We start from the raw sequence: 16,227 nt of genomic DNA, 5'->3' as shown, positions 1-16,227 counted from the left end.
AGTTAGAAGCGAAGAACAGAGAGGGAATCACTATGCTTGTGCAATGGATATGTGATTATGTCTCAGTCTATAGTGATCCATTAGTCCTTAGACAACCCATGAGGGCTGGACACAACTATACCAGAGTACTACTTCTATAAGAAGAGTGAGCAAATCCCATATATTGCTCAAATCTGCTGTTTTAAGATCCTGGTTCACTTGCTCAGCAGTTCAGTCCAAAGTCAGACAGGGCCCTTCTCACACAATTAAATTATGGTGACTTCCTTCCTATGATTTACTTATTCCCTCTGTTGTTGCATAGTTTATTTATAGACTGTCATGAGACTAAAATAAATGTTGTCGATATGCTCCTGCTCATGGCTGCTTCTACTGAGTCACACATTTTCCTCTTTGCTGTAATGTGAAGGTATCATTCCTACTGAAAATTGTTGCCTTTCTCCGTCCAATATAAGTTGCAAGTATAAGAAGACTTCAGTGACAGCACTGTGATGGTACCTGAAAATCTTACAGCAAAGACTACCATGGGATTGTGTAAATCAAATTATTTAGCCAAGCATCAGTCTTCGGCTGTTTCTGTTGTCCTGGCATGACAACAATTTCTGCACTTAGACTTCAAATCTATTAGTTCCTGTTTTTACACCTATTGCAAAATTCACATTTCTTACAAGAAAACCCTCAAAGAACACACATTTGCACAAGTAATGACTAACTTACAACAATACCAACACTCACTAACCCGAAGAGCGATACAGTGCCAAAGGGTTCAGATTAGTGAGATCCTGTCCTTTTTTCTGGGTTCTCCATGACATTGCACACCTACAGCATTACGATAGAGATATACATACCATACACCTATGTTTTCACTCCAAAGCCCTGAGTGAAATACCAGCTTACTTGTACAGAGGACATCTGGGCATATCCTCTCCAACTGAAGCTAGGAAATTCCTGAGGATCATAGCCAAAACGAATTTTCCTTCCCTTGACATCAGTACCGTCTTCAATCTCAAACTTCATGTGATGAAGATCAGGGAAAAAATAGTTTTCTTCAGGCCTTTCAAGGAGGAAAAACCAACAAAGAATTACCAGTTACTGTATGGTCTACATCTACGAACATAAAGCAGTGGAAGAAAGGTGACCTCCTGATGACTGAGGAATCTTGATAGCAGCTAATAAATTCAAGACAGCTGGTAAGATGGATGTAATGAGAATTCTCTAAATCTCTTTCCAGAAGCTTTTACAGCTTATGTATGTCTTCCTACATAACTCCTGACAGATATATAGATACATATGCAATATTATTGCAAAACAAGTATTGGTTATTTAAGGAAAAAGTTAAAAAAATTTATTTTAATATCAGAAGAAAACTGCCCAGCAAAATTAGTATCAATAACTAATACAATTTACCAACTAATTTATCAACAAATCCAGAATCTCAAGTGAAACGATAGCAGGGGACTTGTGGGCAGTTTCAAAAGAACATGCCACGAACGGACTTACTCCTGACAGGTTGTTCCCACAACATGTGCCCGGCAGCGGCAGCCACCTGAACGCTCAGTACACACCAGGCTGAGGGATCCTCCAACATCACACTGACAGCCTGTCAGGCAAAGAGCAGAAGCCCCACAAGAAAAAAAGTTACAAAAGTTATCAGAAAACACACCTCACTTCCACTAATTAAAAACACTGTTAATGACTCATTTCCTTCTTCTGGAGCCCTTCAGACTCCCCTCTCCTCAGACTCTTTCAAAAAACACGTTAACACACGTGGATAAGGTGCAGTTACTTCTGACTTCCCATGGTTGTGGCTGTTTTCTTTAATTCTCCTTGGAATGTGACAAAGCCACGTTTTAAAAGAATCACAAGTAATAAGCCATGCCATCTACAGTTTTGCAGAACAGCCATTTGAATGTTTTGCTAGTAAGTCAGAATTTCTACAGCATTATCATGATGAAAAATTATTAAGAACAAACAAACAACAACAACAAAACCCAAACCAAATCCTAACTTCCAAAAGTTGGAAGATGTGAATTTTTCAGAGACTGGTACTCCAGTACTTAATTTATCTTATTAAAATTGCATACAAGGACATGTATGCTATTATATGTGCTCCTATAATAGCATACACGTATTTTAAACCAATACTGCACAACAATATTGAATAACGTTCTACAGGAGACAGGTCTTTTGGCATGAACTAAAGGACATCTCTAGCAACAAGGTATATATATATCACGCTAAGGAACCTCAGCATTTTACCTTGGCAGCCAAAATAATTTTTCTTTTCGAGAGCATAATAACCAGCTTCACAAGTGTCACAGGAATCTCCACAAACATTAGATTTGCAGTAACAATGCCCATTCTCCTGTGAAGAAAACAATTTAATAAAAAATATTTCAGCATCTTTTCCAAAACTTTCATCTTTCAGTAATTTGAATTGCCTCTAATTCTAAAGAGGAAAAACATTCTAATCTCAATAAAAAATATTATCGGGATACAATTTCTGCATTTATCATCTTCAATGAACAGACTAGAAAACACATAAACATTGTGAGAAATTTTCAGAACTTTGAGACATCACTAGGATGTATAACACTTCTGTATGAAACCACTTCTTTGCTGTATAAACCCAGTCACTTCACGTGCAAAAGCAAAAATCAGTACTAAGACTTCTACCTTACCAAATATTACAACAATTTGTCTTCACAAAAATCAGTTTAATTAATGTCTCTCTTTTAATTTCACTTTACCTGCTGACATTCTCCGATTCCACTTAGTGTTCCACTCACATCACACTGGCATGCTGCACACATGAAAGAAAGACAATTTGCAATTCATCTTTCCAAAATTCTTTGCAGGGAAAAAAAACCCCACCACAATGAATCTGCAATTTTGAGTCAAGGTAAGTGCAACAAGATGGATTTTACTCTGGAAGGTTCAGAATTGCAGACAGATAGTGGCACAAGGTGAGAAGAATAAGCAAAGGAGAAAGAATAAGGACTTCTACGTCTGTGTGATTTACTGGTGTGTTTTAAAACTTATGTTTAAGAAAAACAGTCTTGAGTTTGGATTTACAAGTGTTTTCTTTCTTAGAAGCATTCAGACAAAACGGTGTCTTTCAGCCTGACTGGCAATCTTCTATTCTGCAGTGCTACTCTGGGACCAGTTCAACTCTGTATGAAATACAAATGAAGCAAACACCGTGGGAATTTGCTACGCTGACCTAGAGGTCTGGTGAAACCCAGTATTGACTCTTTGACTGGAGGCACACAAGATGAATTACATGAAAGGCACAGTAATTAACACCAAGGCCGCAAGAAGGCTTTTCACTCCTCTACAAGTTAGGAGATAATAAATGGAAACGCAGTGTTTTCTAAAAAAAAATGAGTCAAATTCTGGTTTCAGTGTTAAGGGCAAAAATCCTGTCTCACTCCAGTAAAGCTGCCGTGGGGATGTACGAAGCACACATCGTTGTAACGCAGAGCACACTTTGGTCCAGCACTAGCAAACACTTGTGAAATTACGGTCTAATTTCTAAAAGTAACTGCTGGTATCATGGGTAATTTGGTGTTACCATTAAGCAGAATGAAAAACATGCTGTTAACAAGAGCTGTGACAGTCACTGAGCACAAAGATGGCGACAGCAAATAAAGATGACTTGCAAAGGAATTTAAGACATTTCGCCAACCAAAGAAACAACCTATGAAGCCGTACCTGTACATCCCTCAGGATTTTCTTCGGCCAGATTCCAGTACAATGGTTTACATTTACTACAGGTAGGACCTTCAACATGCTGAAGACATTGACAATAGCCCTAACGACAGAAAGGCATTAATATGGGTTCATGTATTTAATTAAAAAAAAAAGAGGTTTTCTTAGTACTAAAGAGCAGCTCAGGCAGTTTACTGACTTCTACAGATGCATGGAAAATGAGGCTCCTTCAAGCTTCTTGGATTTTTCTGTCTCATACTATCAGCACAGGATTGTTCCACCCTGCGTATTTTTTCCATATCTAGTTTATTCTAAACAGAATAGCTCTAAAGTACTAACCGTTTTGCAAAAAGGTAAAAGAAAAACTCCTCAGAAATAATCATTATTTTTCATACTTACTCCTCCCTTTATTGGTGGAAAACACTCATAGCTGTATACATGAGCCTACACAGATCTCTCTTTCATCGGTCAGACCTCTAGGTCTTCCTTGCTACACGTTTACCAGTGACTGTGATTTCTGGTAATATGCTACTAACACTAAACATCAATGTATTAATTACATGACTGTATTAATTAATTACAGAGGATTAGCAACAGTTACAAGGAGAAAAAAGCTTTTTCCAGAACAATTTGATGTATGTCTTTGAGACATACCTAGGCTTATATGCATATCTGCATGCATATGTTAGTGTTCTAGCATACTAGGAAGAGATAAACAATGTGCATATTCTATATATAAAAGATTTAAAAACCCCATCCTCAACAGCTAATTGCACTGGTGTGATTAAAGAACAAAACACAAAGTTTATTTCCACTCTTACTCTGCAAACACGTTTGTGCAATTCTTTCATAGCCTAAGAGCCCACTTCAGGACTTGAGCAATGAAGTGAACATGTTTTAACAAAGGCACATGAATTATTAACACATACTGTTAGCTGCAGTGGTAGAATACTTACAGAATGAGAACCAATACTACCCAAAGGATCACATTCACTGTTGACACCTTTATGAAATTAAAAAACAAACACACAAAACCAGACATCTTTTAAAAATAAAGCTGTGGAATGTGCAGAAGTACAATGTAGCAAGTGTGACTTTCAAAGGGCTTTTTAATACTTTGAGGAACTAAAATATTTTCAACTTCAAGACCAGAAGACGACTTTAATAATGATTTTTCACATATTTATTCAGCTGGTTTAGACTATGTGTTTTGGTATGCAAAATAGTCACTTGGAAAAATAGAGCACTAACTACAGAACTGAGAGATGTTTTCTTAAAGTCCCTGTGCCATCACCTAAAAAAGGTTTTAATTTTGTAGTCCACTGCATAAAATAGCATACAGAATGACAAATATCTAATATGTGCTCCTGGTATGTCCCTCCCTTCCTCCCTCCTCCCTCCCCATGCTTCAGGGGGTTTCTATAAAACTTTGCCCGCAGCAGACTGCCCTGGAGAAGCCTGCAATAAAAATGGGAGTGATCTGAATCAGAATGGAGGATTTTCTCTCAGAAGCATTACCTTCACAGTGGGGGAAACTGTAGGCTGAGGAACGGCATCTGTCGCACTGTCGCCCCGTGATGCCCATTTGACACTCACACTGCCCTGATGCGGGCTCACACGTCCTGTGCTGGGAACCATCAGGAGAGCACTGACAAGCTACATAACAAACAATAGACAGTGGCGGGAGGGTTCACCCTGTAGGTACCAGCAACAACTTTCCACAACTTCATACTGCAGAAATTTTGAATACTATTTGTCTAGAGTGTTCTTCATTTTTCTTTCTAATAAATAGCTCACAAGGTCCTTCTATAACTCACAAGGTCCTCACCTCTGCTTGGAACCTATGAGTTTGAGGTGACCTGTACCATCCTGACATTGTTTTTTTCCTCTGTTCTTGACAGAAAGAGGTAGGATTTTCTGCAACTGTAATAAATCTTTCTTCCTCAACTTCTTTGGCCCATCCTAAGAACAGGCTTGGTTTTGGCTTTCTGTTTTCTTGATTTTCTTATGGTTACAGAAAACACAGAGCAAATTCTGTAATTAGACCTGCACTTAAAAATAGGATGGCGAAATATAGAATGTAACACTGTCTGTCCATCACAGCTTTAGATCTGAGGGTAGAAGCAAGCTTTGAAATACACCATGCAAACCGCCTTATTGTTTCAGATTCCTGCCTAAGGTCTCAGTTGTGCAATGATTTACACACACAGGTGAATATGAATAATTCCACAAAAACAGAACAACGCTGCTACAGCCCAGGGGACTAATATTTGCTCAGAGAGAGTCTAAAATAGTTAATGACAATTATTTTAGTAAAGTAGTAGCCAGTCTCCTAAAGAGAGAGAACAAACCTGTCAGACTGTTTTTTGCTGCAGTTGTGGTGTTTAGTAACAGCAGTGTTCTGAGGATACATTCCTCCTTTAGCACTAATAATCTTTTGTTCTTCAGGAAAGAGCAGTTCTGTACAAGTTTAAGTACCTTGCTGATTTTAATGACAGAGCCTGCAGGTTTCACTTGTGCTTGATGTGAAAAACATATATACATGTTCTGGGCCTGATCAACTGATCCACATGGGCAGGAAAAAATGTTGATATGATGGAAGATTTGCAAAGTCAAGCCCTTCTAGACTAGGATTTTTGGTGCAGTGTTGGCACATGTCAAGAGCACACACTAATGTGCTCACTTAGAAGTTTACAGGACAGTGTATAATATTAATATTAAATATTAGAAGCCCAAACATGTTCTGTAATGCTGAGTGAGCCAGCCTCAGCTTCAGATTTCATATTTTAAAAGAGAGATACAACTGCATCATGGGCAAACATCACCACGCTCACATAAATCCAGCTAGCACAGGAACAGCAATGATATGCCAGGAAGGGCTAGCAGAGTGTGTGCCTGCCAGGAAGCCTGGCCACTGCCTGGACCTTCAGTGTTATTTTTGCCAGCTTGGGATGGAACAAAACTATCACAGTTACACCAGTAGTTGCAGATAGTAATACATTTCAGAAAATCTATTTTCTTCCATACTGCAGAAATAAGGGAAACCCCAGTAAATGGAGAAAGGGCTTTTACTCACACAAGCAGATGGGATAGTTGTAATAACCTGGAGCACACTGGTCACATCTAAGTCCAGCATAGTTACTACGGCACAGACACTGACCACTAGGACCACATGTATTCTCCACTGAGCCAACAGCATCACAGTTACATTCTGCACAGAGAAAAAAAAGTAACTGTCCTCACATATAAATTTCCAAACCAGCATTTACTTCAACCAGAATTTGCCAAAAAAGTTACCTTTGAATGTAAAGTGATCATGAGGAAATCAGACAAACCATAATTTTACCACCAAAAATAAATATTCTGAAATAGATCCTTACACTGCAATTTCTTCCTCAACCACTGATAATCAGGATCTTACTGCAAATACAACATACAGTTTAGAGATTTAGCTTGATGCTTTGGAAAACACATGTGTAAGGGACAGAAATCCATCTTACAAAGGGAAGAATGTCACATGACAGAAGTATTTAACATCTTTGAAAAATAACCTCTGAGAAACAGCATCCAGAAAGCTAGGCTAGGTCTAACGGCTAACAAGAAGCTTATACATAAGCACAAGTTCATAATGCACAAATAAATGATACACAAGATAAAAATCACTGACATCTTAATTCTACAAGCTGGCAAGCAGAGCATTGCAGGAATCTGCATGTAATACACAAGGTACATTGTCAGGCTATAAGAAAAGCTATTGTCAGACTACAGTGAACATCTCTTGGAGTTACCGCTATTTTAGGCTAACAGCTTTACCACAGATAAGAAGTGTTGTTGCATTGAAATGATGCTGGACATTATAAAGGATCATAATTTATAGGTGTGTGAACGGGAGCCTGTCTGGAAATCCCAGCTGCCCCAGGTACAAGCCAAAGTGTTGCAGTTAATCACTTGGATTTTATAATGACTGAAATGCCTGACTGACAGAAACATAAAACAAACACTGCCTTTCTGTTCCATGTTCATGTGCCTGATTTCCCCTTTCAGTTCCTCTTTCTGCTGCAGCCAAGGACATCTGACTTAGCTGTGTTTATTTCAAAGATGCTTGGAAAGAACAGGGCTTGCTAGGAAGTTAGTATAAGAGAAATACAAACACTGAAGTTTCCAGAAACATCACCTATACTAGAGTCTACCCACAACTGAACATTATATTGCATGCTCTCCTCGTTTTAACAACATCGATTTGTTTAAAGGCTTAATTTGGCTATCACTCCTACTGAATAAAGCTTTTACTGAGATCAGCAAGGCAAGACTAGAGAGGTCAGTTCCAGCTGCAACAGCCGAAAAGTTATAGATCTACCTCCCTTCTGATGATGACAACTCCAAACAGGAGTAGGAGGCTGGGCTGCTCACTTCTCACCAGATTGCAGCATGCTGCATTAGTTTAAATTTAAACCCATGTCAGCTTCTTTTAACAAAACAAGCTGTGAGCTGCAGTAGGTGTGAGTAATCCCACTGACTGGGTTTTCAATCGTTTTTCTCCATCTTTTACATTTATCTGATTTTTACAATTTGTTTTTGTATGCTCTTGTAAACTTTGATGTCTCTTTTCAGCTTCTGGTGTTAGAAGTTCAAATGTATTCAATATGGGTTTGATTTGCTTTAAGATTGCTACCTAATTCAGTTCTAAGAAAAAAAAAAAAGGTTAGGGTACTTTAAAACCACGGAACAGTGTGTACCAATGCCGAAGCCCGATTTTATGTTTTTCATTAAAAAACGTTAATCTGCTCCAGACCGTAAAACACAGACATGCAGGATTTCTTTATTCCACCCATTGTATTTGGTAATATATCTTTGCAAGAGCATAAAGGATTCTGCTGTCTAGTCACAGGACATAAACAAGTATATAAGCCCAAAAAGAAGAGGACTGCTATAGCCAAAAAACAAAAATAGTAAAAGAGGAGGAAGTAAATCACAATGTTCTATACAAATCTTGCTGAACTGTACAAGGAAGTACAGGATACAGCAATATCCTATATTCTTCCTCACTGTAAAATTCACTAAGGATTAAGGGCCTTCTCTCACTCACTGCAAAGGCAGACAAAACCTACGGGCTAGACAGGACTTGATAGATTCCTCGTACACACACAGAACCATTCTGATATTCAAGGTTATACTTCATCAGTTTTCCTCTCTGGTAAAAGGCAGGCTAGTCCTTGGTGGCAGGCACACTGGTGAAATCCTATGGAGATCATTCATGTTTCATGAGTACAGCAACAGAGGTTGGCTCTGTGCCTGTATGATCTTAAAATGAGTGAGAAATCACTGTGAAGGGCAAAATGGGAGCTTCCCATCTTCAGATTCACAGAAGACACATTTTACAAGATACCAAACAAAAATCCTCTGCTAAAGCAGATTAACAGTTCACAGCTCCCCTATGCCGGTTCCTTAGCAATTAAGCATCCTCTGTTGCTGTAGGTCTCCAGGCAAGAACAGCTTTTAAATCCTTTGATTATCAGTAAGATAGCCGTGCTGACTGAGGATCTATGAAACTGTCTGACGGTGCAAAAAAAAAGCCTATGAGAAAACAGACTATATAATTCTTCCCTACTATGGAAACATGCCTGGAACTAATACTCGGAGAATAAGAATGTACAAGGACTTCACTGTAGAGCACCAGAGTCCCTTGCCCATTTATGGCTGTGAACATTGCTTCACTGCAAAAACAGTACCTAAAAAGCACTCCTGTCTACCTTTTCATGGCCCTGTCTGATGCTGGACATGCCATCGGCAAATTTACCTTGACAGGCAGGGAACGAGTGGTGGCCAGGTTGACAGCTGTCACACTGAAGTCCAGCTACCCCAGAGCGACAAAGACACCTCCCAAAAAAATTGCAGACTTCAGGCTGGGTACCCGCTGAGTTACATTCACACACTGCAACCAAGAAAAGGTATTTCAGAGGCAGCCTCTGCACAGGCTCTCCTCTTTCATTTTTCTTTCAATTTAAAAAAAAAAAAAAAAAAAAAAAAAAAGAAAAAGCAACTCCCTAATGCTCAAGAGGACCAAAATCTTCCCAGAAGATTCATTTTTATCAGCTTTTTTTTATCAGCCCGTATCAGTAATAATTCAGCATCAAGGGAGACGTTAGTGAAAGAGCAAAAGGAACTGCTGGGTTCAACATCAGTGTTGAAGCACTGTACTTGGCCTGTCTCCACTCATAGTCTGATTTATCAACCCCAAGTGGTATGCTAACTATTGAAAGCAGTTCCATCCTTTTTAAGACTAAAATGAATCAATTTGTGGTTTGGACTTACTATCTCAGGTGGGAGGGGTTAATAAAATACCTAAAAAGACAGAGGTGGTTAATAAAGTTTAAAACTAGTCAGTTTTCTAGTATTGATTAGAAATGGCAGCTTGGTGCATCAAAGTGAGGTTGCAAACTCAAATTAAACACAAATTGTTTTTTTTCTTGGAAACAAGGGTAAGTAACAGATATGTTTGCAAAGGTATTCTACATTTCATCAATGTTACTAAATCCAACCCCAAACTGGAGTCTGACAGCTGCATCACACGGCAGACAGCAATCAAGGAAATAGGGCATTTTTAGATAGAAATCCCCCCCTCATCACATTTTTCTTCTTCTTTAACTTCTCTGAGTTTTGTGACAGCCCCTTATGAACACATCTTCACGGCAAAAGACCTTCATCCCCCCGGTATAAAACTTGGGTCTCTCTTTTGGCTGTGCTTCCAGAAAGGGAATGCTTGGCTTACCCTGGCAGAAGGGGTAATGAAAATACCCAGCTGCACATGTATCACAGGAAAAACCCCCAAATCCAGTTCGACATCTGCACTGCCCAGTATTTCCATCGCAGTCGCTGCCCAGCACTCCTGTGCCGTGGCACTGGCAGGCTGAAGAGCACAATTGCAAAGAAAACATTTGTGGCGTTACGATCTTAAAAGATCCTATTTCACTTGGAAGCCGAAGGCTGGCATTTACACCAGAGCGCAGGCTCCAAGCGTCCGAGAAACTACGACACTTACGCAGACACTGGGGGCCAAAATGTCCTGGTTTGCAGCCACCTTCTAGTTATAACAGGAAAGGAAAAGAAAGGAACAAAGTCAGTGCTTAAAATCATGCAATTCCTCATGTTTTTGCAGAGAAAAACAGAACACAGCCTAGTAATTACTATTTTTGAACCGAAAAAAGCTATTTGGTTTGGTTGGTTACATGCAAATCTCATTTTAAAAAATAATAATCTGTAATCGTGCTTAGTCTGCCAGCACAAATTTACAACTCCTATGGACACGGAAACTTCCACTTAGAGGCAGCTGCCTTTCTTAGGCCTTGAGACTCAGAAGGTACTCGTTGAAATAATGTAAATAGCTCAAGATCTATTTTCTCCTGTTTATACTTACTTATTTATATTTACTGATTTTTCTTTGCATTTTTCTTTCCTCTTCCTTTTAAAGATATGTGAGAGAAGGGGGTGTGCGACGGAGCATACCCAGAGGCCTACCAGGGCAATTATTTTGGGTGTTGTTTGACGGAGATAAGGGGTACAGGAGACTGAGGCTTTGTGGGCTCTGACGGCAGACGCTTCCAAGAAAACAAGTGGGATGTGTAAATACATGCATGTGTTTGTACTGTCTGCTTAAGTCTAAGTGTCTGCTACATTCGCAGAAGAAAACACTTTCATTTGCCAACATAAACTCGGATTCTATTAAAGCTAATAGAAAAAGGGGAAGAAAGTTGATTTTAGGATATGAAAGAGGGTTTCAAGGTTTTTTAAAGTTATTAATTCTGAAGTGTGTTACAAGTGATTAAGCACTAGCTGTGATGATGTCTCCGTCCTGCCGTGTGATAATATATACTAAAAAATATAAGCCACTGAGGGAATCATCGTGTGGATTTCAGGCAGCTTTGCAGTAGGCGAAGTAAGAAACACATAGCTCCCTTCGGAACCAAGGTCCTTCAGTGCCAACAGCAATGTACAGTTTGCCAAGTGCAAGAGGACAGTTCAGAAGCAGAGGCCAGTTAGCCTCAAGAAATTTAGAGTGCAAAGCAGCTGACAAGTTGTACGTGTCAGAAAGTGTTGATGGATCTCTTCATAAGAGCACCAAACACGGTCAGCAGCCTCTTCTGCCGATATCTGCTGGAGGCTGGTCAGACTTACTTGGATCCGTAACTTTTTCTGGAACCAGCCCACTAGAGTATTTAATACAAACATGACAATATGATGAACTTCTGGCAACAACAAAGGGTCTCTGACAGAAAAATACCAACAGTGGCAAAAACTACGTGAATCTCCGTGAAAGAGCAAGCACCACTGAAACAGTAAAAAAAAGCAACATGGGGAAAAACAGTGAAATGGGGGAAAAAAAACACCAGAAACTTGCCTATTATGTCACCAGCCATAGCATCTCTTGCAATTGGAGAAGTAAAAGGATATACGGGAATACCTTTAAAACAAAAGAAACAATGAGGGGTACTTGAAACAGACACATTATTTCATTAAAGATCATGACAAACAATAAAGTCATCTCCTGCCAATACAGGGGGCATGATATTCACATGACTCTAGTAGCCAACTGCAGCTTAGTTTTTTTCAGTTAGGAACAGGATAAGAAACGTTTAACTTTTTATCTCCAATTTAGGTTCAAACATCCCTCTTGAAAGAACAGTATGAAAGGCCAGACACCATTCGAAAACGCCACCAGCTTGCTTCCCTGCTCCCTACCCTTTTGTGAGGAAGGTTTTCTTATGCCAGACAGCGTTATGAGAGCTGTCTAGGGAGCTCCATATTTATTTCACATTTTCTGCTTCCAGCTGAAGGTCCATCTCCTGCTACCATGGCATTACCACTCACTACCTGAACTGCCAGTTTTCATAACATATGGTACATCTTGGGAGCTTTTGATCTGAGAATCCTCCAGGTTAGAAATGGGAGAGACATCCCAGTAAGCATTACTCTATTACAATCTGAACCAGTGTTGATGAGCTACAATCAGTGGGACTCAGATCAAGGTCTACCTGAGCTGAACTTACTTGAAAATGTTGGATTATAAACAAGAGGCTACAGATGTGATAATCTTGAATGTGCTGTACAGAGAGGATTTATTCTATTACAGCCATTGAATGCAAACTACATTCAATTTTTTGCAGTTTTTTTCCTTTGTTTTGTAATGATTTCCCTCTTCCATTTTTGTCATGGTGCCTCCCTTTTAGTCAGACCTCAAATCCTGCCCCAGAACAAGACCTGTTTTATCAGCTGTCAGAAACATGCTTCTTCTAAGGTCACAAAAGATCCCACAGATGCATTTTTAGGATCTGTTCAAGGAGTCTCAAAGCTTTTATGCAGCAAACACAATCCTGATGTTACATTTTCTTTTCAGTTATTTTATATATAATTTGTCTATGGGGAAAGCACTTAATTTTCTGAATTTCCAACACTTAATTTTAAATTCCTTATCTGAAAGTAAAAATCTAATTTTCAATTAATCAATAGCATTAGATAGCATTCTATTACCTTTCCCAGTAAATCGAAGCACTCAGCAGTTCTGTGACACCTCATTTTTTTCAAATATATCTATTTTCTTTGCGTTTACAAACATCTTTCCTTCAACCACTTCTTAAAAAATCTGAAACAAACTGGAACCCTTCCTTCAACCACATATCTGCACCTACCTGCAGCTCAGCAAAAATAAGAGAGCATGGCCAAGAGCCTTGTGCTCTGCCAAGACAGCCTTACCAACACTATGCAGGAGCCATTTTAGAATTAATTTTATGTATTATAGAATCCTCTGAAAGCCCCCAGGCTTTGTTTATCAGGGATGCAAGCTCCAAATCCTGGGAGGTGTCAAGCAGAGAGAACACATAACCATTTTCTCTCCTCTCTCTCACTACAGCCAAGTTCCACTTCCCAGTCCAAGTGGTCTTTTTACCTAAAGACCTCGAGACATGATTAAACAATTTGTCTGGGGCTTTAGGACTGGACAGATAGGCTGCACCCTCGATGAAGATGTCTTAAATGAACCCAGTATTGTGAGAATGCAGCACAATCTACCTGATTTTCAAGTAACCACCATTTTGTAAAATAAACCAGGCTCTCTTCAGTATCATGACAACTGATTTACCAGAAAGCCTAAACATGTGAAGCTGAAATACCATATGTTTTAAACAAGCCCAGTGTAATGAAAACTGTTAAATTCTTTTAACATTTAAGAATTAAAATACAGGGGGAAAGGCATTTTTATCTGTATACTTACGCACACAAAATGGATAACTATAGAATCCATCAGCACAGCGTTCACAGTTTTCTCCCTGGAAATTCTGCTTACAGAAGCAGCGGCCAGACCCTTCCTCACAGCCCTCTGCATGCTCCAGGTTACAACTGCAGGCTAAGGAAGTATCAGCAATTAGGCACTCTCTGGAAAACAATTACTTTGCCTTTTTCAGCAGCGCACAACAGCATTATAACAGTAAATCTGCACTTGTGAATGCCCCATTATTTAAGGAATTAACATTTGCATGCTGTTACAAATTTTCAAAGTACTTTATGGCATCAATTAATCTTTGTGATATCCCTTTAGAAGTAACGCTTATGTTATTTTCTTAGTGTTCAGGTTTTTTTAATTCAGAAAGCTGCGGCCTATTACTCCATAGCACTGCAGCAACTATCTTTTCTGTGGCATCTGCTCATCTGTGCCCAAAGCCCAGGCTAAGCACCATGCTCTGTCCACTTCACTGACACACCATGCGCAGCGTTATGGCAGCACACCACACCTCTGTTGAGTTCCCATTCATTTCAGTGCTCAAACACAACAAACCATACCTTCCTCCTACTTGTCACAAGGCTCCTTCCGCCTGTTTGCAATTCAGTCCTCATCTCTTACCTATACTCCGTTCTTCTTTTTTAAATGTTACATTAGTAATTATCATACTGTGTCATTTATTAGTCATTATGTTGAGCACTGCATAAAATAGGATTAGTGATGCTTGTGACCTTTTGAGCTATAGAATAAAATTTTCAAGTGACCAAAAGCCAAAGGATACCTCACGTGTACATCAGAGAGCTAAGCAAAGCAAGGTCAAGAGGATAGGAGATATGAGTGGCCTCCTAGAGGTCCTGACTCCTCACTGTGGGGTGCATAGCAGCACCTTGGGCTTATGTGATCCTATCTCTTCAGCAGCCTTTTCTGGCTTACTTACTCCTACTGCCCTGGTCTGAAGCTTTAGGCTCGTATGACACATAAATCGAGGAGAATACCATTAAAAGGGTGTAAAACAACACAGAAATTCATTTGCAGTTGTTCTCCAACATCTTTTGGTTACTCTTTAATTTTTCCTCCCCAAAAGATGCATCCCATACCTTGATTATAGTCAAAAACCCCCAAGCCACCACCATGGGAAGTTACTTAATAGAGGACTCACGTATACAGCTGTCAGGAGCTCTTGCTGGAACACCGTAAGGACGATAGTAACCTTTTGCACATTTCTCACAGTTAATACCAGCTGTGTTATGCTGTCCAAAATAAAAGGAGAATATGAGATAAAAAGGGAAAGAATTAAGAAACAATAACATCCTTTACACTGTTTCTATATACAGCTAAGAAAGGATCAGTGCAGGAAAAAAATGGAATATGACTGCAATAATTACAGCATTCATCATATGGTGTTCTTTAACCACCTGTTCTCTACAGATTTCTGAATGGTGTTCTCACATAAAGCAGCAGAATTTTATCTTTAAAGCATTATAAAAAAAGATATTTAAAAAAAAATCTAGGAAAAAAAAGTCTCTTTTCCCTATCATGATATCTCTTTGTTCTACTTTTCTATCATAACAACTGCACTATGAATTTTTCCTCATTTCATGTATTACTTTTTTGAATACCCTATGTCTAAGATAAGCAACATGAAAATAAACCAAAACCTGATCAGTCAGGTCAGCACAAAACACATCTTCCTTTAGAAAAATATATGTCTCTGTAAACACATGTTTTAGGCACACAGGAAAAATATCACAAGCAATTTGAACTACAGGAAAAATATGTAACCACCCTGTGGATACAGTCCTGAGTGTATTTCAACTTGTGCACCAAAGTTCTCCCCTGTGGAGGGGCAGTAGGAGCGTGCAATGGCGATGGCATGCACCAGTTGAGAAATCACAGTCATGAGGCATCCTGTTGATCATCTTCTGAGTAGGGTACCAGAGTAGGTACCAGAGGAAGCTTTGCCCCGGAGCAACCAAAGCAGCTTCCTCCAGCTCCCACTTGCTGTTTAGTTCCTGCTTAGGAAGCATTGCAATTCAGGGCTGAGCAGGAACCCACCATATAATGGAGAGTCTGGCGGGGCAGATCATGAGCAGGGCACCCAGGACCCTGCTGGGGCTGCTGCTCATGGTTAGAGCTCTCAGTTCGTGCAGAAGTTTTGGATTCTGGTTCCACCTCTGCCGTGAGTCACCCCTAGCATCTTCAGCTCTGAGCTACTGATGGGAAAGGCTGATGCTAGACCAGGGAGGGTG

General features: G+C 39.5%; 1 protein-coding gene across 1 annotated transcript in view; it reads right to left on the bottom strand.

The window, feature by feature from the left end:
• LAMA3 (laminin, alpha 3) overlaps window positions 1-6,919 on the bottom strand; it is a gene marked incomplete at both ends in the record, with an annotated part of 74,806 nt that extends 67,887 nt beyond the window's left edge. Inside the window, 8 exons of the mRNA XM_010133179.1 lie at window positions 895-1,051; window positions 1,498-1,597; window positions 2,257-2,362; window positions 2,748-2,800; window positions 3,712-3,811; window positions 4,665-4,711; window positions 5,227-5,364; window positions 6,785-6,919. Coding sequence (XP_010131481.1) covers window positions 895-1,051; window positions 1,498-1,597; window positions 2,257-2,362; window positions 2,748-2,800; window positions 3,712-3,811; window positions 4,665-4,711; window positions 5,227-5,364; window positions 6,785-6,919 — 836 coding nt within the window. The remainder of the gene's footprint in view (window positions 1-894; window positions 1,052-1,497; window positions 1,598-2,256; window positions 2,363-2,747; window positions 2,801-3,711; window positions 3,812-4,664; window positions 4,712-5,226; window positions 5,365-6,784) is intronic.
• Window positions 6,920-16,227: the final 9,308 nt, after the last annotated feature.

This window comes from Buceros rhinoceros, unplaced genomic scaffold (genome assembly GCF_000710305.1).
Source record: "Buceros rhinoceros silvestris isolate BGI_N320 unplaced genomic scaffold, ASM71030v1 scaffold1223, whole genome shotgun sequence".
Lineage (NCBI taxonomy): Eukaryota > Metazoa > Chordata > Aves > Bucerotiformes > Bucerotidae > Buceros > Buceros rhinoceros.
This window is presented reverse-complemented; position numbering and strand designations above follow the sequence as displayed.